This window comes from Phascolarctos cinereus, unplaced genomic scaffold (genome assembly GCF_003287225.1).
Source record: "Phascolarctos cinereus isolate Bilbo 61053 unplaced genomic scaffold, phaCin_HiC Scaffold_726;HRSCAF=1367, whole genome shotgun sequence".
Taxonomy (NCBI): Eukaryota; Metazoa; Chordata; class Mammalia; order Diprotodontia; family Phascolarctidae; genus Phascolarctos; species Phascolarctos cinereus.
This window is the reverse complement of record NW_027556098.1, coordinates 27,329,712-27,354,345: the sequence shown is the minus strand read 5'-3', so window position 1 is coordinate 27,354,345 and position 24,634 is coordinate 27,329,712. Positions and strand designations below refer to the sequence as shown.

Sequence of the window (24,634 nt, the reverse complement as noted above, 5' to 3'; positions counted from 1 at the left end):
AAGAACTAGACATTGCAGGGATGCCCATGAAAATGGGAATGGTTGAAGAAGTGGTATATGATTGTGATGATATGATTGTGATACCACTGTGCTGTAAGAAATGATGGAAGCAGTGATCTTAGAAAAGCATGAATCAAGAAGAGTGAAATGAGCAGAACCAAGAGAACATTGTATGTACTAACAGTAATATTGTTTTAAGAATAACTCCAAGTGAATAAGTCATTTTGACCATTATAAATATCCAGATGAACTACAAAGCACATATGCAGGAAGATACTATTTGCATCCAGAGAAAAAAACTGATAAATAGAAGTATGTATGGAATGATTTTACTGTTTGTATATAATGGTAATCATCTCAAGGGCGGCGGGGAGGAGAGTAGAGAAAAAAGAAATATACATGATTATTATATATTTAAAAGGAATAGCAAGTTGTACATAATAGATTTGTAGTTTTATATGCAGTCATCTTTTTTTTATTATACTGTGTCATGGAAATGCTTGTTTTATTCCATGAATTAAAAGTAAAATAAATAAAAATTAAAAAACTCAAAAAACAAAAATTACCTTAGTTCATCTTCCCAAAGATTGTGCACAGGGTCACAAAGTTGGTAAGTGAGTTTGAACTCAGATCTTATTGGCTGCAGGCCCAGTGCTCTATCCAATTAGCCACCAATTGCTTCTAATGCCTTATGGTATATTGCTACTGCAAAAATTGATGCTATCAGTATTTTGGTGTATATTAGACCTTTCTGTATTGACTTCCTCGTCTTCCTTGGGATATTTGGGTCAAAGGGCACTTTCTTAGCATAATTCCAAATTGCTTTAAAATGTGTTATTTTTGAACTGAAATAGTTATTTCTGAACTTTTGTTTCTGACACAAGGGAGTGCTATCATCTTGAAGGTTAATTCATCAGTTTATTTCATTAGGTATTTATGGAGTATTTTCTGTGTGTCTATATCATGCATTTCCTGGCCTCAAGAACTTTTCAGTATTTCTGGGGAGATAAACATTATATGTGTAAAACAGGATAGTATGAGTTCATATATAGCATAATTCAGTGCCATGAGCATTCTGGGCAATCAGAAAGGAGAGAGATGAATGACTGAATTAACAGGAAAAGCTTCATGGAGAAGGTGGGACTATAAGTACCTTCTGAAGGACTGATATCTTGTGTGTAGCTTGTGTTAGTGATCTTTTTATATTTCTAGGAGATATTCCTTGACATTATTTCTGTAGTTACAATTTTGCCTTCTAAATGACTCATACAGTAGGTTGCAATTGACATGGTGGGCATTGTCAATTATGAGTTATTAGTTATGGATCGGTCACCTAATATCATACTTGTTGCTGTTGCAGATACAAAAAGAAATAGAATGTGATTTCTGCCTTAGGAAGACAGAATCACCATACAAAGAACAGTTGTGTCCCCTATACATGATGTGGTTCTCTTATGATTATGTAATTTAGATCAGAAATACCTGATCTTTATACTTTAATCACTTATAATCTAATACCATAGTGAACAATTAATTAAGAAACATTTATTAGGTACTTATTATGGCACTGTGCTAGACATTACATATACAAAGACAAAACTGAACCTATTCTTGCCCTCAGTGTGCATACATTCTGTTGGGGAAGACAACATGTACATGTGCAATTATATACAAAATAAATACAAGGTAATTTTGGAGGGAAGGCACTAGCAGTTGAGGGTATCAGGAAGGGTCTTGTGTAGGAGGTGGCAGTGGATTGATGTAGGCGTGAGTGGGAAACCTGCAGCCTTGAGGCCACGTGTGGCTTTATAGGTCCTTGGGTGCCGCCTTTTGACTGAGTCCAAGTTTCATGGAACAAATCCTTTTATTAAGGGGATTTGTTCTGTGAAGTTTGGATTCAGTCAAGGGTTGCACTTGAGGATCTAGAGGGCCGCATGTGGCCTTGAGGCCTCAGGTTCCCCACTTCTGATCTAGGGATTCCAAGAGGTTGTAGTGAAGAGGAAAGTATTTCAGACATGGTGGACCACCTTTGCAAAGGTATAGAGGTGGAAGATAGTGTCCTATATGAAGAAGAGTGAAAAAGTCATTTCACAGTATATGAATGAAATAATATGTAAAAGTAAATCTGGAGAGGTAGGTCAGAGCTAAGCATTAGTTGACGAACAGAGGAGTTTATATTTGATTTTGTTTTCCCATGGTCTCTCCTTTGAGTTTTTCCACTTTAATGTTTTTCTACTGTAATGGATGTAAAAGTTGTATTAATCTGTGTTTCTCTGCTTATTAGTGGTTTTGAATCCATATTGTGCTGTATTCTATGGTTACAGAAAAAGAAACTGAAATGATAGTTGCCTTTTGGTACTATTATTTTCCTGATTGTTAAAAGTTCATGTTTCTTCTTTTGAAAACTTTTCATAAACCTAATTGCTTATCAGAGAATGGCTCTTAATCTTATAGATTCATGTCACTTCTCCATAGATTTTTGGATAACAGTATTTTATCAGCTACATTTAATGCAGATATGTAGCACTGCTATCTATAGTTTGTCTTCTGATTCTGGCTGCACTGATTTTTTGTGAATGTGTGAAAACAAAAACTTTTCAATTTTGTGTAATTGAGATTTCTTCTTGTGCCTTATAACCTGTTATCCTAGTTTTGAATACTGTTGATTTCTATGAAAGATTATAATATACTATTGTGCTTAAGAATTATGTGGTAGTTATTTTGGAAGGTAATGAAAAATTCAAACAACTTTCATTTAGTAGTACATAATAATACATTTGTTACTGACATAACAAATAGGTATTATTTGTTACTTGAAGAATATCTTGAACAAAATGTGTTACTTTTCTTTTTTTTTTTGTCATTTTGCATCTAATAGAGTCGAATTGTTTCCATGACTACAGACAAGGAACCTGAAGTAGCTGTTGAAGCCATGAAACTTGTGATGCTGATGGTCCTGTAAATATCTTTTCAAAATATATCTATTTTATTGTTTGAATAGCTATATTGACATATAGCATGCAGTAAGCTCTAGGTAAAATTATTGATTTCTGCACATTCTGGGGGATATGGCAAACAGCTTATAGGTAAAGTTATAGGTAAAGCTTACAGGTAAAGCTTTGGCATAGGCGAACAGCTTATAAGTAAAGTTGATGGGTTATAACTTTCTTGTTGCTGAGTTTTTAAGAAAGTTTTCCTTGTTAAGTTCAGTGAATTTATATACAATAATGATAGCTAACTCCTTCTACCTACTATATACTAATTATATTTCTAGCTGTTTTGTTGTATTTAGTTTTAAGAAGCTGTACCAGATTTAAGGATCTTTCAGAAGGCTTTCATTCTCAGGCCTCAAGGTGTGCATTTGTTGTTATTGGCAGGATTCATGATGGAAAATAGCTAACATATGGCTGTCTGGATTGGGGAATATTTTTTACATGTGTGGCTCTCTTCTCCATTTTATTAAGGTTTTGGGCCCATCTCTAAAGTCTGTAGCCTCGATAAACCTGTTGTCTGATGTATTGTTCAATAATTATGTATTTAGGGACCTACTATGGGCCTGGCACTGTGAGGATCCAAGGATATTAGTAAGTAAAAAAATAGTTTTTACTTTTGAAGTGCTTGAAGGGTTTATTGTGCAAAAGAGGGGTTAAACTTGCTCTCTTTGGATCTACTGGTCAGAATTAGGAGCAACAACTACGATTTCAGAAAGGTAGATTTTGGCCAGATATAAGGAGTAACCTAACAATTTGAGCTGTCCGAAGGGCTGTCTTAGTAGGTCATTAGTTTCCTAGCCCCTAGAGGTCTTCAAGCAGAGGTTTAATGACTTGTCAGAGGTATTGTAGTGGGGATTTCTGTTCGGTTACTAAGTGAACACTGTGTCTGGAATCACAGGACCTAGGTTGAAGTCCTGCCTCTGATGCTTACTATCTCTGTGACCATTGGTAAATCACTTAACCTTCCTGAGCCTCAGTTTCCTTGATTTTTAGAAAGGAAGTGTTAGAAGAAATGGCCTCTGAGCTCCTTCCAGCACTAGGTCTGTGATTTTCTGATCTCTGAGGTTCCTTTCAGCACTTAAGATTCTTTGATTTTATTATGTCTAGCTGGGTAAATAAGAAAAAAAAATAAACAAGTAGAGGATAATTCCAAGCAATATTTGAGCAAATGCTTGTTAATATGGTAGAGACTTCAAGTTTTGGGTGAAATAAGAATCAAGGAAAGATTTCAAAACAAAGAAGCATGGAATAATATTGTAGTTTATCATTTTGTAGGATAAAAGTTTTTAAAAATTCTAGTGTAAAACACCAAGTACCATAAAAGCTGAAGCTGAGAAAGTTAATTTTAGTAAAAAAGTATGGTTGGACTGTGGGGAAATTTATGTCCTTGAAAACCTGTACACAGAGTTAAGTTCTGGAGTATGCAAGTTCTTATCTAGACCATATGACTTCATGAAGTTATAGGAAGCTAGCTAACTTTTATTCATGTGACTTAATCATCATCTGCTTTTTCTTGGTCCCAAGTATCTAGGAAAATCATTTATTAACTCATAGGATTTAGAATTGGAAGAGATCTTAGACATCATGTAGTCTAACAATACTTCCTCCCTTCCCATTTTTCAGATGAGGAAACTGAAATCTAGAGAGGGTTAAATGTCTTGTTCATAGTCACTTGGGTCCTACCTGCTAAGTTATTACTCCCTCTGGCTAGTTTCAGTTCGATGTCAGTGTTCAGTTGTGGACTTCAAATAAATAGTGTATAATTAAGAATAAGAATTAATGTGATAGCTTAATTTAAAAAAGAAACCTTGCCTTTAAAAAAAATTGGTGTAGAGGGTGAGAGAAGACACTTTTATTCAAGTGGTTAAATTAAGTTTTTATTGGAAGACCCATAATCCAGTCTCTAAGAAACTTTTAAAAAAGGAATTTCCAAAATAGAAATGTGCAGAAGGAAAGAAGAGATTATGACTGCAAACCCAGAGGCTCTTCATTTGTTATAACTAGAGTGGCCCTGAACCATCCTGAGTCAGTGATCAGATTGTATACCTTGCTGACTTATGCAGCTTTTGCTCAGTCAACCTAGCTTGACATGGGAGGAGATGTAGCTAAAAAGTTCACCAAATGAAAGATAAAGTGTTCCTGCCTTCTCAGCAACTGTTTTTCCTTCTGGATCAAACCATGTTGAGCAGAACAGTATGGGTTGTTGTTAGGTGGAAGCATTAGCTTTGTTGGGGAAGAAAGGAAAAGAATTATGTGTAAAATATTCTGCAGTCAGTGTTTTAGCTTCCAGACCAGAACTAATATTATATTCCACATAGTTTTGTACAAAAGAGGTTTTTCTTAGAAGAACAAAAAATGATGAATTAGTCAGATTTTATACTAACTCATTAAGTGAACAGAGGCCTGGGCAACCTTTTTTAACCATTTGTGTTGCTTCCCTTTTTCCAGTTGAGGCCAACAGGGCTGCCAGTGTAATGAAAAGCAGATGTTCATTATGCTGATTGTATCCTGTGAGTTAGTGTGATTTGAGTTAAGATGCTGCTAGGAGGCGGTGTGGCATAGTGAAAAGAGCACCAGATCTGGAATGAGGAAAAGTGTCTGGCAGCCCACGTTACTTTAATGGCCAGTGACGTAGCTATAGGTAATTCACTTCAGTTTTCTGAACCTCAGTTTTCTCATCTATTAAATGGAAATAATATTTGAACTATCTCTCAAGGTTACTGTGAAGAAAACACTTGTAAAAATGTGTGGAATAATTTGAATATGAACTCTAGTTTTTTTTACCAAATAGATCATCTTGATTGAGTGGAGTTAGGGCAGGGTCCACGGGGAGACGTTGGGGAGATGTACTTAAGGAGGTGAAATTGTCATCTCATAGGAGTGAGAATATGATAGAAGACTCTTAGGTAGAAATCTAAGAGTTGGAAAAATTTAATATCAGGGGGAAAACCCACTTTTTGATTCTGTAATATGAATGATAGATCTTATATGGATTTCTAGTTGTGAGAGCCCTAGGTGAATCTAGCATCTCTCGGTGAAATTATCCTAATCACTGTGCTTAGTAGTACTTTAGTGTCTTAAAAATCATTGAATCTTAATGCCTGTCTTATAGATTGAGGAACTGAGGCCCAGGGAGTCAATAAGAAATGTGCCCATTGGGTCACACGGTAAATTTCAAAGCTAGAATTTCACAGGTCCTGTGTATACCAGTTGAGTGCTTGTCATATAGTATCACTTACCATGCCAAAAAAGCAAGGGTGTCCCCTGGATGCTGCTGCTCTCTAAAAATCATTGAGTGTGTTGCTTTTATGGCCACTGGGGGGGCCTAGCTCCTTTCTAATGCATCAGCCCTTAAAAAGTATCAAATAGTAATCTCATACCTCTACTGATACTGTAACTTTTAGAGAAGTCAGTGGGAGATAGTGATCTGAATGGAATTTTTTTTTTTACTTATTTCTCATAAAATTATTTCATTGATTTGAGTAGTGGTAGTACAACTAAACTTAGCATACTCCAATACTCTTTTTACTGGCCTTTAAAAAATGGAACATTTTGGCTTTTAGTAAACATAGAGGACTGGATGATGAAAGTACAATTCAGCCTTTATGTTCTTCTTATTTGTTCTTGTGCTAGAAGGAGTAGTGCCCCATTGTTAAATCCTAGTAATGTTCTCTCTCAGTCTCCTCCTTGTTCTATCCTGGAACTAACAGGCTTTGTGTTTACATTGCAGCTGTTGAAGTCTTACTGAAAATCTTGGTGTGCTTATTTCTTTGCTTGGATTGCTGGTACAAAACTTAGATACAAAGTTCAGTGATATTTTTTTTTTGACGATTAAGGAAGGCCAAATCAGAGGTTATCTAAGATAGTTCAACATTCTGATAACTGGGGGTTCAGTCTTTGTAAAGACCTCTTCTGATGTTGAACTCAGTATCTTGAGAGACAGGCACTCTCCACTTTTAAATAGCTGTAATTGTTAGAACATTTTTCTGTATATCAAACAAAAAAAATCTAGCTCTGTAATTTTTAACAATTTGATTGAACACACATTTTAAAGTGCATAATAATAATAGCAGCTCCCATTTATATGGTTCTTTAACATCTGCAAAGCTTTTCACAGTCTACCCTGTGATCCAAATGTTATGCCTGCATATGAGAGATGAGATAACTGAAGCTGGGAAGTTCAGTTACTTGCCCATAGGCACAGAGGTGGGGCTTATCAGAGGTGAGACCCAACCTGCAGTCACTTCCAACTTCCAGTCCCAATGTGAATTCCACTGTATCCTCCTGCTTGTGATGTGCAAAACAGTTTGCTCGGTGCTATAGATACAAATTAAAATCATACCTGCCTTCAGCAAGCTTATACTTTGCTAGCTCTGCAGTGTGAAGATGAAGCCAAACAAGTGTAATCCTCCTTTTCTGTGATATTCCTTAAAAGACATGATGTCAGCAGCCATGACCTCTTCAACTGTTCCTGTATGGCTTGCCTTTAATTCTCTTCATTCTGGTTGTCCTCATTTGCATGTGTTCTTCCTAAAAGGTGATGCCCAAAATTTGACACAGTATTCCCAATGTGGCCTGAACAGAGCTCAGAGAACAGTTGCACTGTTACCTCCTTCATTCCAGACACTGTAGTTCTATCAGTGCAGCTTAAAACTGCATTAGGGTTTTTAGTTGCTACATCATTCTATTGACGTACATTGAGTTGGCAGTCCGTTAAAACCTCCAGTTCTTTTTTTCATTTGTACAGCAGCTTCTTATGAATATCTAGCCATTGTTTCCACATATTGTAGTTGTGTAGTTGATATTTACTGTTCATGGAAAGGGTTTATACATTTGTCCCTGTTAAAAGTTCACCTTATTTGATTCATCCCATCATTCCAACCCACCAAGATATCTTTTGGATCTTGTTTCTGTCAGTGTTAGTAACTCTCCCCTCTCAGCTTTATATATCACCTACAAATTTGACATGCATGCTGTCTGCTTCTTTGTTCATGTAATTGACAAAATTATTGAATGTCCCAGGGCCAATGACAAAACCTTGTGGCACTCTTTTAGCAAACTTAAATTAATATGACATCGGTTAGTTACCACTGCTTGAGTCTAGTCATTCAACTGGTTCTGAATAATCTAATGCTAAAAAGTTTGCAAGCTGCCATAAAACCTCTCTTTCCTTTGAGTATAGATTAGTTAACAAACGTATTCCTGCTGGCTAATCCATGGCAGAGATTTGGTCACCGCATCTGTCATTTTTGTTTCATGCTATCAGTGTAGCTGAAGCAGAAGGCCCAATTGTTTATTTAGATTATTAGGAAATGTATAAGGGACAAGAATTAAAGATACAACTGAGAATTGAGGATCTCATTGTGACCAGTCTCATTGTCAAAGCTAGTTTTGGCCACAAGTGCACAGTAAGCACTACATGGAAACTTGGATGAAATGCTTTTATCTGGTATATGGTAACTTTTTAGCATTCACTCACTTAGCTGACTTTTGTGGCTAGAATATTTTTAATTCACTGTTGAAATAGTTGTTCTAGCTAGACCAATAGTGGAGTGTTGATAGGTTTACACAATCTTTTGTACATTTGTGAGCAGTTCAGAAGTGATTCATATATATTGTTTACTTTGAAATGAGATCAAAAAGAACTCAAGATTAACTGTGTGTGTGTGTGTGTGTGTGTGTGTGTGTGTGTGTGTATGTATGTGTGTTTCTACCCCTTCCCACCTACCCACTGAGCTAAGAGGAAAATGTTAGAATTTACTCTAACCGATATATTTTTAGGAGAAAAAATCCCTGAGGAATTTCTCTTACGCTTGAAATATAATGTAAAGCCTACATGATCTCAGGAATCCCTTTTAAAAACTTAATTTTAGGCCTTATTTTAATTTTGTTTAAATTTACTGGGCTGTAATACTAAAGATAATAGTTTAATTTATATTAGAGCTTCCTCTTAGCACATACTAGAACTGTACTTGGTTACAGCATTTCTTGCTATTTCTAAAAAGCACAAGATCAGACTTGGGGTTCCTTAAATCCTTGGATGATAGAAATCAAATGAGTCCAGTGTTTAAAACATGTAGTTTCTACCAACAGCAGTTCTCTAACAGCATGAGATTATTGCATGGGGAAGAAATTTATGCATGTGTTCAAAATGTTTGCTCTTTAAATTTCAAAAATTCCATGGGAGTACTTCTTAAAAGAATATGAGGAAGAAGCAAGAAATGTACATAAGTTTTGTAATTTAAAATTTCCTTTTTTTTTTTGTGGAGCCCACCATTTGTTTAATGGAGGTTATTTATTTCTTGCCTAGTAGACACACAAGTTCCTGCTGAAAATAGCTGTAGCCTTTTATGCTCTGATAAGGGAAAATATTCCCATTAGATCTAATGGGGTTGCTGTGATCCTAATTTTACATGGAGCATAACAAGCATGAAGAGAACAGGCTGTTAATTTTCTACTGACAACTCCCATCTTCAGGATGGTGACAGTGACAGATGAAAGGAAGTAAAATGTGTGTCCACTGGAGTCTTTTCCTTGAATAGACTAGAATGAATATGGTTCTAGGTTGGGTACTTGATCTTGAGGTTGAGAAAATAGGGGCAATCAAGCCTCTATTAGAATGGGGGGGATAGTGTTGCCTGACCTTGGGTTCATTCAAATTGACTAGGATGTGGGGGTGGTTTGTTTGAGGATTTGTGGCTCACATTAAGTGGTATGAGTTACCCTGGTGATAAGGCAACAAGTGCTAAAAACTAAGCTGGCTTTAATTTAGCCTTGTGAATAATCTCTCAAAATCTGCCAGCCCACATATATTTTCACCAGTGTTGCATTTCCTGGCATTGACTTTATATCCAGGGCCCAACATTTAGGATGTGACATCCTATTTTCTTGAATACAGTTAGGGTGGTTCTATTAATTATTTTCATATAAGTAAAATATAAGTCAAATTTTTATAGGGTATAAATCCTACAGATTTGTGTGGTGGTATAAATTAATGTTAATATTTTCACTGGCCTGCCATCCATTGACCAGATTTACCTTGCTTTCTCAGCATTAGGAATGGTGTGTTCCTGCTTTTGGGTCAGGTAATGTATGGTTTGTTTATTTTTTAGGTACCAGCTGGGCAAGTGAAAACAATCGTATGGAAAGCCATCTGTGTTTTTAGATTGCCAAATGCAACTTATCTGTACTTTTTTTTCTAGTGGTAGTCTACCACTAAGTAAATTACAAGAATAATAATTTTGAAAAATATACAGGGTTTGCTTTCTAATACATAGACATCTGCCCAGAAGCTAATGGATGGCACAGGAAAAATGACCTATAGATTTGTGAACAAGCTCTATTTACGGTTACTGTGGAAAATTTTAAGGAAAAGACAATTTTTTGAATGAGGGAGGAAGGTGGCTCCATAGCATTCATTGAAAGATGAAGTGTGAGCAGAGGGTCGCTGTATCATTAGATCTGGTAGCTTCTTGGCATTTTGAAAAAGTGATTATTGGGGTGTGGGGATTATAGACATCTCTCTTAGAATGTAAGAAACCAAAGATCTACAGACTGCTGTGGGAATGAGGGAAAGGGAGGCAACAAGACAGGGATTCATGGAGTTCTTCCCCCCTACCCCCACCTCCAGGGCCCCTATTGCTGTACCCCATGACATAGTTATACTGTGGAGGAAAGGATACACTTATTATATCATAGTGTTGGTATGCAGAAATGGTACTTATTTTTAGAAACCTAAATCCTGGAGGCTTAACCTTTATTGGACACTTGGCACTCTGAATTCCTCAACTTTAAGACCCTGGTTTTTACTCTCTCTGAGTTTTTTTTTTGGGGGGGTTGATTCTTTTTTTGTTTGTTTTTTGTGTTTTGTTTTTGTTCTGCAGGGGGGCCTGATTCTGTTGGCTTTGGTGTGTATATATCTCAAAGAAATAATGGTGCCACTGTTAATTGGATCATAAGAAGAAGGAACTCTGTATCTCTTTTTCTGTTCTTTAAAACCAAGAAAAATAATCTGCTTTTTCTTCTTTGACCCTTCTCATTCTGTTCCCCTACCTCCTTCCCCTCTAAGAAATCATGGTTTCAAACAAGTAGCTGATGGCAACACTTCAAAGGTGAGAGAAAACAGACTTATGTATTTCTCTAGGACCTTTTTTGGTAGTTGAGGGTTGTTTCATTTTGTTTGAGGAATGTCTTAAGCAGCTGTAGAGCAGGACAAGAGAGGGTAATAGGCTCTCTGCACATGGTTATGGTCAACAAGTGGCTTGGCTCATAGACCGCTGGACAGGAGAGGATTGTCATGCCTCTGTGACTTTCTTTCTGATTGGGCTGCCAAGAGAATTGAAATAGAGGGCAAAGATAGTTTTCATGCTTCAAGAGACAGACTGGCAGCATGCCTAGGTGCCATCTCTATCTTTCTTTGCTTCCAATAATAATGTGTAAACAAGAACATGCTGTTTGCAACAGTTGATGGATTCCTTTGCCACTTCTATGTGACTAAAGTATTTAGTAAATAAGAGCTGTTTCATGGGGCAAGTAGTGCAAGTCTGTAACTACCTTCACTGTATAGCACGGCCTGGATTCTGTCAAACTGAAAGAAAAGTACAAACAGTGATCACATCAGAAACTCAGACTGTAAAATCATAACCAGACTCACTCTGTAGTACCTTCTTATTTAGACTATGCCTTTGATTCCTTCCTTAGTTATTATTTTTTAAAAATATAATAACTTTTGGTTTCTGATAAGGCTGATGGAATATATGAAATTGTGCATGGATGCTGTCCTTTCTAAACAATGTAGTGTAGTTGAAAAAACAATGAATTTAGAGTCAAGAATACTCCAGGTATGAATCTTGGCTCAGCTGCTTACTATCTACCTGTGTGACTTCAGCCAAGTCCCTTCACCTTCCCCAGCTTCCTTTTCCCTCTCTATAAAATCAGGGGGCTGAACTAGATGATCTCTTTTGTTTTTAAAGAACATTCCCTTTTGTGTCTTACAAAAGTGTTAGGATACAGTATGACAGGGCTTTGAAAAATATAATGTGGTGTATGAATTTGAGGGAGGAAAGTGATTGATATGTCTTTTTCTTTTCCTTTTCTTGATGCATTCATCTTCAGTCTGTTTGTGTGAATTAAGACAAATCCTCAAGGAGAAAAGTACTGGAATTTCTCAAGTTCACTCTGGTAGGCACTCTGCCTTTTCCATAGGCTTCTTCTAGCTATTTTCTTTGTCGGTGGATCAACAACCATTTCTTAAGTGCCGGCTATGTACTAGGAAATGGCTTAGTGCTGGAGATACAGAGACAAAAGGGAAACAGTCTATACCCTCACAGAGTTTGTATCATAACCAAAGAGATAGCACACATATCTAATATACAAAATATCTATATGCATACAAAAGAAGTAAAAGATGACTTGGCACCTGTGGGGTGATAGGGATAGCCCTAATGGAAAAAGTGCTGAGCTGAGTCTTGAGATGTGGAGGTGAGGAGGAAGGACATTGTAGGCATGAAGGGACAGCCCATACAAAAGTATGGAGTTGGGAAATGGAGTGTTGTGTGAGACTTAGCTAGAAGAGTAATATGACTAGATCCTAGAGTAAATGGAAGGGAATTGTGTGTAACAAGGTTATATAAATAGGATGCAACCAGCTGGTGAATATCTTTCAGTACCAAACAGGAATTTAGATTTGAACCTAGCGATGATAGGAAGCTACTGGAGTATATTCAGTATGAGACAAGGTGGGGGAGGACTTGGTCATGGACATGGTCAGACTTGATCCTTAAGAGAGCAGCTTTCATAGTTGTGGGACTTGAGGCAGGGAGACCAGTTAGAAGTTGTTTGCAAAAGTCTGAGTAAGAAATGATGAGGGCCCAAACTGTGGGAATGGCTGTGCAGGTGGTAAGCAAGAGATGTGACAGTAGAAATGGCAAGATTTGGTAACTGATCGCCTATGGCGTAAGGCAGAGAAGTCAAGAATGACACCAGAGTTTTGAACCTGAGTGAGCTATATAATAGTTCTTGCTACCTGGAGAGTACATGGCACTCAAGGCAAAACTATGTAAATCTTGATTATTTTGCACATCCAAAATTGCAGAGACATCTGTTACTCTCACCTTTTTCTTACTGCACTTTACCTAACCAGTTGCCATGCCCTGACCCCATTTTTTCATTCCCATTATACTAGTACAGCTCATCATCATCTTTAGAGACTGTTGCCTCTAATCTCTCTCCATTGTGCTGCATCTTTTATTTCCCAATTAAATTACTTATCTTATTGCACTATTAATCTGACTCTGGGTTCACTGCTCTTTCCCCTACCCCCAAATACTCTTTATCTGGAATTTTTTGTGATTGTAAGTATCACATTTTGCCTTGTATTATAATTACTTTTACACATAGCCCTGTATTAGAGTGTAAGTTCCTTGAAGGTAAGGTCTTTATCTTATTTTCATGACCCTAGAGCCTTTTACAAAGCAGGTATTTAATAAGCATTTGATAATTACGAATTTGATGGAAACGTTTTAAGTGAAACATTTCCATTGAAATGTTCACTGACTTTAGCACTACTCCAGACAAATTTATTTTTACATTTCAAGAAAGCCTTACTTTTAACTTTTCTCATTCTTTCTTTCTCCTTTATCATAATTCCTGCCATTGGACAATTCTCTGCATGTGTAAGTAGAATTTTTAAAAAGAAAAAGGAACCATTGATTCATCTGGCAGAGTAAAGATCTAAATAACTTGGGATATTCTTTCCCACAAAATTACTCTGTTTAAAGACAAAAGCCATAAGTCTGTCAAGCTATGCTTAGATGCAAAATTCCTTGGAGTGTCTAATTTACCATCTGCTACTCTCTGAAAATAGTTTTGAATGGTTCACTGGGAGGATGAGTGTAACTGGATCACATGGGCAATTGGAAAAGTGTGCTGTTGTACAGAAGAGTTTGTAAAACACTGATCCTCTTGGAAGCTGGCTTGTGAATAGGCCTGCTTTTGTGTACTCTGCAAAAGACAGCTCTAAGGTATAGGATTCAACTAGAATTTTAGCACAATTTTAGCGCAGTAAGTGGAAAGATGATTTTGCCAGATACCAGTGTTGCTTTCCTCAATGTTGACTGAGTCATGGGATGGATATTCAGCAGTCTTTGACAAGTAGCCTTTCTGGTGAGGAGTCTGGCTTCCGTTTCCCTCCGTGTTGCTGACAGTGTGGCATTGTAGAATAATCTCTTTTTTCTAAGAGCCAGTATTACACAGTTACTCTGTATGCTGAAGAGCATAATTTTTATCTCTAATGTAGTTTATAACATGTCATAGACTGTTTGAGCTGGGGAAAAAAGCCCTTAGCACAATTCTCCCATTTTATAGAGAAGGAAATTGGGGTCCATGAAGGTACTTGAAATCAATTGTTTTCAAAATCTTTAGCAGTAAAGCACCTTTTATGTGCTAAGCACTGTGTGTACAAAGACAGAAATAAAATAGCCTCTATTCTCAGGGAGCTTGCATTCAAAGAGGCAAATGCTTAGTTTTGCATATAATAATATGTGTTTGTGTACAGGCATACACATATGTATATGTATTTATACAATATATACCCTAAGCATTTGTTATCTATAGATTGCCATTATGGGAATTATAAAATTAGTGGAATCTTTTATTATAAGGTGGGAAAAATTGAGACAGAAAATGAGTGATGGAAGTAAATGGCATTAGCATTTATTATATTATCCTGAAGGTCCTGTGCTGGGTATTGGGAATACAAAGCTGTGAAGGAGATCCTGCTGTCCAAGAGCTTGTAATCTAGTAGGGAAAAAATTAGTGTTGTGGTGGGCCCTTCTACCCATGTTAGAACATAACCGAGCCTTAGCCTCCCTCTGTGGTAAGGTGAATACGTTCATTAACAAAGGATGACTTAGTAAGTGGGCTGATCTGCTTACTACCATAGAACACAGAGACTATTACCATGCATGATTATTGTGGCGTATGTTCACATTATAATGTGTTCTATCAGTAACTTGTGGTGGAGGAATGAAATTGGGGGAAGAGAAACAGTGAGGGTGGGATGTTGTCATTAATAATAATAGGACATTTTCCCAGTGAGATAACTAGGGAGCATACCTAGAAAAATATAGTAATGACTGACAGAGAATTTACAAAGTTAACTTTAAACAGATACCACTGGAAAGAATGTTTTTCTCTTAATTCCCACATTGCCTTCTAAATGTGATATATGCAGCTTAGTTTAAGGGCTGATTATGGTTTAGTGGCTAAAAACTTTATTCTCTTTAGTTATTCCTAATGCCCATTTTAAGAGTTTGACATCAGTGATGTACCCTGCATATTTAATGATTCATTTTCAGCAAATTGGATTGAGGAATTTAATCAATCAGCAAGTATTTATTAAGCATTTATTTGGAGCCGGGCCCTTTGCTTGGCTCTGGGGAAACAAATACATGGAAACAGTTCCTTCTTGAAGTGAGTTTATATCCTAATTGAGGAGACAAGTGTGTAAACAATGTGCAACACAAATATGAAGTTTATAAATGCAAGCATATACAAAGTAGTTAAATACAAAGTTGGAAGTGAGAGCACTAGCAGTTGGAGGGACAAGGAAAATTTTTGCAGAAGATGACCAGTTTGAATTGTATCTTAAAGTAAAAGAGGGACCCTAAGAAAGAGGAAAGGAGAGAAAATATCCCAAGCATGAGGAGACACAGCCACAGGAGATGGCACATTTTCTGTGCGAGGAACAGAGAGAATATCATTGCAGAGTATGGGAGGGAGAGTAATGTCCAATGAAACTGGAAAGGTAGGTTGAGCTAAGGTTGTGTGGGGCCTTAAAGCAAAACAGAAGAGTCTCTATTTTATCCTGTAGGCAATAGGAGAATACTGGAGTTGGTTGTGTAGGACAGTCCCATAGTCATAACTGCCCTTAAGGAAAATTCCAAAGTGAATAATGTACTTCACGACTTAATTTGACAAGTCTCACATTCTAAAGCAAATAGAAGATTTCTCAGGACCAGCAAGAATTACTGTGGGTTTCACATTAACCTAAGTACTATTTCAACCATGAATGCATTTCATTTTATGGAAAACAGATTTTGGGTCAGTGGCATTCATGGTTTAATGCCTTGTACACCCTCATTTCTTAGATTGCCACAGCATTTCCATGTACTCTGACCCTCAGTCCTGCTCCTGTGAAGAACTCCCTCATTTTACAGATGAGGAAACTGAGGCCCAGAGAGGTGAAGTGACTTATCCTGAATCACACAGGTAGTAAGTAGCAGAGCTAGGATTTGAACCCAGCTCCTCTGACTCCAAATCATGTTTCCTACACTTATGCTCTTAAGTTTGACTTTTATTTTTTGTCAAAGGTTAGTGATGGTGTTTTCAGCCAGTTATTAGTAGAGAAGTACTGTTAAAGGAATATTACATCCAGCATTTATTAAGTGCCTAACTTGTATGCTAGTGATAAGAAGTGACATGGACCTTACTCTCAAGGAGCTTTAGAGGCAGGAAATTACAGGCATGCAAATAACTGGGCGGAGTGATAAGTGAAAAGGACTTGTCTAACCAGAGTGCTATGAGAAATTTGATGATCTCTTGATTACTGGGAGAGGGGTAAGTGCAGTATAAGGCAGAGCTTCTTGGATGCGGTGTCTGAGTTGGGCGATGAAAGGATGGAGAGGCTTCAGCCTGTGGAGGATGGCAAGGGGTGAGAAGTCTGTTCTAGGGGTGGGGTGAGAAAAGGCATAGAAATGAGAGAGGCAGGAAAGAACAGGATTGGCCAGAATGTAGGATAATGTGAGATAAGTCTAGAAAAGTAGGTTGTAGCCAGATTCTAAAGGACTTTAAATGCCAGAATTGGGCATTATACTTTATTTAGTAGATAATGAGAACCTCTGTTCGTGATCAGAACTGTGACTTAGGAAGATTATTCAGAGAAAAGTGTGGAGGTACAGGAAAAGATGATCAAATTGAAATAGCCCTGGGAATAGATTCTGTCTAAAAAGTTTAAAAAATGTGATAGCTATGAAAGAGGAAGTGTTATCTGTTGGTTAGAGTAAATATGATTTGGATTTTGGTTGTGGTGTTTTCCTTAGCCCTGTTATGATTGATTTTACTGGGTAGCCTTTCCTATCTAAATACCTTAATATACTACTGAAATAATAAAATTATCTGTCATATTTTCTTGAATAATTTAATGTTATAGGATGATAGATATGACATTACTTTAGAAGTTAAAGATGGCAATAACGATGTGACATGGAAATATAGTATACTATAACATAATGGCATAGACTTATGTTTGAAGGGGTTTTAAGTACAATAGTCCAGAGTTTATCACCTTATCATTTTATAAGAGTGATACCCTGTTATAAATACAGACACACACCATACAGATGTTTACAAAGCTAATTTCTAGAAATAAGACTAACTCTTTGACTTTTTGTGTTGAGACAAACTTCATTACTGTGTAATGTTTAAATGATACACAGTACTTGGAGTCAGATTTGACTCATGATAAAACTAGATCATGGTCTAATCAGCAGGTTTATAATGGCATTTTACTATGTAATTGAAGTAGTTTTCTGAAAACCTTGCTGTGAATGAATATTAAGTCCTAATGTTTATTGGAATCATGAGATGTAGTCCAGATGGTAAACTAAGGTTATAATCTAAACAGTACAATAATACTGATAATATTTTGGGATCATTTTGTATAAATGATTGTCTAAATAAAACTGTTTAGAATCAATACTGTTGAGTGTGGTACTTGAAAACCCTAAAGTCACAACCTTAGCATTGTATCTTCTGTTCTTTGCACAGGCATTGTGAGAATACGGTGTCATCAGAGGAATGTGAAGCTATGTATCATTTTGTTTATGCAACATACAGACCCTTAGCTGTAGTAGCTGGGGAATTGCTCTGCAAAAGGTATATTCTCAGTCATACTCTTAAAAAAAAAAGAGCTACTTTAACAGTTTATACAGGTGTATATCCCGTGGAAGGTGCATTTAACCTGAGATTTGCCATCTTTGGAGCCAGTTGATCTACTGAATCAGGAGCCAGCAGGGGGTTGTTTTTCTTTGGGCTCTTTCCTAGACTTATCTTTAAGAAGGGAAAAGAGGGGAAATTACCCTAAGTTTTAATAGTAGACTATTTTTGTCAACATTCACCTTCTCTGCTCTCTCATTTGCTGCTTGATTTATCATCGGTCAGTACCAAAGGTGGAAGTTGGAGTTGATCTTTGTCTGCTTCTTAATGTTAAATTATAGCCCTTTTTAAGAAAGTGCCCACACAGACCTCACACTTAGTTTTCAGCCTACCCTTTTGTTAACATCAGGTTGTATATAACAATAGAATATGAAATAATTCATCATCATGGCTTATTTCACATTATTTGTCATAGTGGGATTTGCAGTAGTTGAGGACTTTTAAAAGTTTAAAAGGTGATTTTAAAACCTCGATAGAAGTGAGACTTCTTTTTAACTATTGTGTCACTTCTCCCTATATCTGGGTTGTGTTTGACGTCCTCACTAGAGAAAGGGAGGATATAGAGCTTTTTGTGTTTTCTTTTGTGAGGCAGTTGGGGTTAGGTGACTAGCTCAGGGTCACACAGCTAGTAAGTATCAAGTATCTGAGCCCGGATTTGAACTCGGTCCTCCTGGCTCCAAGGCCGGTACTTTATCCACTGCGCCACCTAGCCTCCCCTGCATAGAGCTTCTTCTGACTCATAATGGGTCCCTGTAGGAGTCTGACATTACACTTCATTGCTGCCATCTCCAGCCATGTGCTGATAACTACTAAACCACCTTTTTCATTTTGTGATGTCAGGAGAGGTGTTAGCTCGAGTGATGTTGGGGTTTAGCCAATGATTTGACTCTTTAAGAATTATCCAGTAGCTCCAGAATGATAAATGATTTAAATGAATAGTAATCTTATGATAGTTTTTGAGTTCTAAATCCTGGTAGAATTTATAATCATTTGCAGGTTGATTATATGCATGGCTGAATGAGAATCACTCCTTTTTTTTTTTTTCCTTCCCAGACTCTTTTGTCTCCCACCAGGTGAAGAGGGGCTCCTCACTCCCAGAAGAACAATAAGTTTGTTTATAGCCTCAGTCGCCTGAAAAAACTTATTACTTTCTTCTTGAACCATGGGGTAAGAAACATATAAGACTTTGTGTTTGCTGGGAAGTGATGTTACTACGCCAGAGAATATTTTTAAAAGCCTGAGTATTTACTGGTGGAGCCATCCTGTTTTGTTTTGATGTTAGAATTGATGATAAGCTGCAGAAATATTGGGATTTGGCATTTGTCAGTTTTTGATTGTAGTTAAGTGGCAACATTCATACAGTCCTATGTAAGATAATGTTGTTCCTCTTTGCTTGTTTGGGATATGTTGTGTTGTCTTCTATATAACCACTGAACTATGGAAACATGAAATCTGGGGCTACTTTTGGTGCTGACTAGTGAAGTGGGAAACTTATTTGTGGTGTGGTTTAGATTTATAAAAAATATTAGTCTTTTTTTGTAGTTATGTTTGCCCTTGATCCTTATATATCATCTTAAAAAATTCTCTTTTAGTTTCATAAACATGTCACCTACTTGGTGGATAGCTTATGGGACTGGGAAGACGGTTTGCTGAGAGACTGGGAGTGTTTGACAAATCTTTTAAGGGACAAGCCCATGAGAAAGGAAGAAGGTGAGAGACAAGATTTTGGGGTCTCCTTAAATGCCTTTTCCTAATAGTTTAGGGGGAGATGGCTTATCCTATCCAGGGATCATCCAGAAGCCATGGAACCCAACTGGAATACTCATTCTAAGTTCGAAGCCTCACTGTCTGGACCTGGCATGGGACAAGGTGATAAATCTCTATGAAATTTCATTTTCTGAATCTATAAACTGTTGTTACCCTTTAATTTTCCATACTTCAAAGATGCCTTAGCTATTATAAACCAAAGTTAATCATTTTAGTTTACCTAACCTACACTGATTTGCCAATATGCATTTAAAAACATTTGTTGGCTGAAAATTTCAGTTACTTTCTATTTGACTTTAAAACATGAGTATCTTCAAGGAGCATGTTTCAGAGGCCTTGTGACTTAGACTGTAACATCTTCTGCTGACAAAAAAGCTGTATTAGCTGAAATGTTACTTGATGTTGTATCACAGAAGGCCTTTTTGTGATTAGTAATTGAAATCTGTCTCTTTTGACCTTTAATCAAAGTTTACTAATAGTATAGCCTCTAGGATCATATCCTTTATTGAAAAGCACATAACTGTCAGGGCATGTTTGCTTTTCAGAGGAAATGCTGAATTTCCATCACTATTTGACAGAATCAGAGAATGTTTGAGCTGATCACATAATCTAGGATTTCCCAAAATAATTTGGAACATGTGCGGAACACACCTTGGATATATTGACAGAAATAGTATGTTTTTGTGGGGGTCTTAATAAAAGAGCTTTTTCTAGTCAGACTGGCTGTTATGTGTTTAGTTACTTTTGAGGGTGTTTTGTGAATTGTAAAGCTTTACATAAATGTGTCATATTATTATTGTACAGTCAAGGAAAATAAAGTTCACTACTTGAGGCTGCCTTCTATTATTACCTGATTGGCTCTGTTACATGTCCTATCTCCACATATGCTATCTTTTGCAGCACATTTGTTTACATAGGGCTAGTCTTTCTCCTTGTTTCTGACCTAGGGATTTGCCAGAGGTGTTGGTTATAACTAGAGCCCCACTGCATGGTGCCTTTGTCATTGTAGCTCTTTGTACTGGTCTCAAGACTGGCTTCATGTATGAAGTGCATGTATAACTTTAGAGATTTACATTGCTGAATTAAGTTGAGTTATTCTCCTTTTTACAAGTATGTGCCTGTCATTTCCTCAGGACGTGGCCTTCTGGCAGAGCTGCTATAATATGGACCTTTTTAGGGCTTTGTCCTTACTTTAATTTTTTAAAAGGTATGGAAAAGGAAGAGCTTCCTAGGCTTGGCTTCCTTAGAAATTCAATGAGTTAGTATTTCTTTTCTCTAAGAAAGAAAAATATTCCCTATTTATAGCATGGTCTAATGGAAATAGGCAACTAGGAGGCACAGTGGATAGAGTGCTGGGCCTAGAATTAGTGTCTTCCTGAGTTCAAATCTGTCCTCAGCCATATGACCCTGAGCAAATCACTTAACCCTATTTGCCTCAGTTCCTCATCTGTAAAATGAGCTGGAGAAGGAGATGGCAAACCACTCTAGTATCTTTGCCAAGAAAACCCCAAATGGGGTCATGAAGAGTTGGACATGACTGAGAACAACTCAACGACAAGTAGTGGAAATAGTAGGAATCAGGAAACTGAGTTCTTGTTTCAGTTTAGGTGTGAGCAGTTTTGTGTGTTTCTATTAAATCTGTTTTTTTTTCTTTCCTAAATTTTTTTAGGGATACACTTGACAAAGCCATGGTTTCGTGTGACATATGCTTTATTAACCTTGATTAGGAAAAGTTTTCCTCATGTAAATGCATTTGCTCACTCTACTCTTTACTCCTTCAAAAGGAGTGAATCCTACCAGTTTACTTAATTTTAAAAAATAAGGAGTGCTATCTCTCAACAAAATCAGTTGCTAAAATACTGAGATGATTTCTTCCCATTTCTCCATTTCTTCTATAAAATTTTTTTATTGTGAACTTAATCATAAACCATGCAAACCCTCAAGAATGTAAGAATGAGTATAAGAAACTATACCTTTGTTATATATGATTTGTTTGTTATCAAGTAATTGGGAAAAATCTTAAGCAGATTTCTCTAATAGAGGTCTAATATCCAGGATATATAAAGTTGTTACAAATATGTAAGAATGAGTTTTTCCCCAAATAAATAAGTGGTTAAAGCATATGAATAGGCAGTTCTCAAATCAGGAAATATGAACTTATAACTAATAATAAGAATGCTCCAGATCACTAATAGAGAAATTAAAATTAAAGAACTTTGAGATTCCACCCTTCAGAAATCATTGTTAAAGATGACAGGAAAGGAAAATACTAATTATTGAAGGGGATATGGGAGAACAGGCACACTAATACCCTGTTAATGGAACTATGAATTGGTGAAATCATTCTGGAAACAATTTGGAATCATTCCCACATTTGTTTCTTTTGCTGTATCACTGCATGCTGAATTTCCTCTACTCCCTGTAATTCTCTGATTAGACATTCTGATATGTTGGCAGCCTTTACAGATGCCCAGGAAAGTGTTCTTGTGGAAATAATCGCAGCAGCAGTGCGCCAGACTGCGGAGGGTCATCCTCCAGTGGGCCGAGGAGGCAGAAAAGTGAGTGCAATTTCTTTTCACTTAATCCCAGAGTTCTTACGAACTGCCTTCTCTGTTCCTAGTCCGCTGGAAATTTGTAAAGTAAATATGAAGTATGTGCCTATATGATAGGACTTAAAAAAAAACAAACCACATACAGATGTATTGAATTGTATCCAAAAACTGTGATATTTCAACGTTGGGCTTTGGCTAGACATTCTAAACTGTTTACAAATTATAGAAGAAAACTAATACCATTTTGTTACACTTATTTTTTTACTTTGCTTACTTGCAATGTTTCTTTAGGCAAATTACTTTATCTTCTAAGGCCTCAGTTTCTTCAACTGTAAATTGATAATGTTGGACTAGATGGCCATTGAGGTCCCTTCTAACTCTGGAATCCTAATATTGGCGTTAGTGGATTTGCTTACCTTCTTCCTTATTTGCAAATGAATTTTGGTAGTTCTCCAAATTTAAGTCCATCCTTTAAGGATGGAGATTGACTGATACTGAAGATAGAAGAAAACTGTTCTGAATAGTGATGGGATCCTTGGAATAAGTATATGCTCTCCTAAGTAGACTGTTTTTGAAGGTATCTACTCTAATTTGAGTGTATGAATTCAGTTATATTTGTCACAATATCAGCCACATTACTCATAATCACTTTTTCATCTGTAGTTTCATTCCACAGATATTTGTGAGGTCCTTTTTTTTCTTTAAAAAAGTTTTTTTAAGTCCCTTTTCTGTGAAAGGCACTACTTTGAAGGGATTTTCATTTTGACAGTGGGATAAGATATAAGTGCATAAGATAGAGTCTCCAGGAGAAACGGAAGATTCTGGAAGAGAGAGATCATTTCTTGTTGAGGAAGATCAAGGAAGATGTAAAGCCTGAGCAGGATCTTGAAGGAATTAGAGATAGCTCTGTGCAAATATGCAGAAGAGGTAGAATGTTGAATGGTTAGTAATCCATTTGCTTGGAATACGAAGTTCATGAAAGGGGAGTAATGTAAAATAAATCTGTAAATACATCTTTGAGGCAGATTATTAGTAGTTCATCCTATAGGCAGTGAGGAGCTACTGAAGTTTTTTGAGCAGTTTTGAGATGTGATCATATCGGTGTATCAGGAAAATTTTATTGGTGGCCGAATTGTTAAGTAGAGAGATTGGCAGTAGGGTGCCCGATTAGGAGTTTATTTCAGTATTCTATGCAGTTGTTAATAAGGACCTCGCATGTTGTGGTGGCACTCGCCATGTAAAAAGAGAGTGTGGAAAATGTATTGTGAAGATAGGATTGATAGGATTGGATATTAATCCAATCAGTATTGGATATTGAGGGATAGGAAATAATGAAAGATGATTGAAATGAGTCTGAGTGACTGAGAGGATGATGTTTCAGAGAAGAAAAGCAGGTTTGAGGAGAAAATGATTAGTTCTCTTCGGGAAATAATTGACTTGGAAGTGCCATGAGTTGTCCAGTTAGCAGTATTCATCAGACATTTGGAAATGTGAGGTTGGATTTCTGGGGGAGACATTAGGATTATATACATGGATTTGGGAGTAATCTGCTTTGTTGAAAATTTAAAATCATTGGAAAGTGGATGAGCTTGCAAAGGGAGAGAGAAAAGGGCTGAAGTCAGTAATTTGGAAGGCATCAGTTTTTTAGGAGGAGAATTAGGAGAAAGTAGTGTTATAGAAACCAAGTGAGGAGAGGCTAGGAAGAAAAAAAGATATTCAGTCTTATCAAATGCTGCACAAAAGGCCAAGAAAGATGAGGACTACTGTTGTTGAGGTTGCTAGTGACTTTGATGAAAACAATTTCAATAGAGTCTTCTGAATTGAAGCCTGATTTCAAGGGAGTTAAAGGTAAGGAAATGGAATTATTTGTAGTCCACTCTTTCTAGAATATTGGCAATGAAGCAGAGGAAATACTTAGGATGATTGTTTGGAGAGGCAGCAGTGCTAGGCTTCCTTACCACTTTTTTTTTTTTTTGTGCTAGGCAGTGTGGTTAAGTGACTGCCCAGGGTCACACAGCTAGTAAGTGTCAAGTGTCTGAGGCCAGATGTGAATTCAGGTCTTCCTGACTCCAGGGCCAGTGCTCTATCCACTGCGCCACCTAGCTGCCCCCTTTTTTTCATTATTTCTATTGAAATTCTTGACTGTTTGTTCCTCTAGGTGAGTTTTGTTGTTATTTTTTTCCATAAAGTAAACTTTTGGTAGTTTGATTTTTATGACACTGAATACATAAATTAGTTTAGGTAGTATTATTATTTTTCTTATATTGGCTTGACCTCCTCTCATGAGTAGTTAATGTATCTTCAGTTATTCACATCTGTCTTTAATAT

The 24,634-nt window shown here is 36.8% G+C and overlaps 1 protein-coding gene across 1 annotated transcript in view; it reads left to right on the top strand.

Annotated features, from left to right (window-relative positions):
- Positions 1 to 24,634, top strand: part of LOC110212737 (cohesin subunit SA-2-like) — a 131,710-nt gene that overhangs the window by 32,821 nt on the left and 74,255 nt on the right. Inside the window, 6 exon segments of the mRNA XM_020992744.2 lie at positions 2,879 to 2,958; positions 17,820 to 17,927; positions 19,041 to 19,066; positions 19,069 to 19,154; positions 19,580 to 19,697; positions 22,212 to 22,312. Coding sequence (XP_020848403.1) covers positions 2,879 to 2,958; positions 17,820 to 17,927; positions 19,041 to 19,066; positions 19,069 to 19,154; positions 19,580 to 19,697; positions 22,212 to 22,312 — 519 coding nt within the window.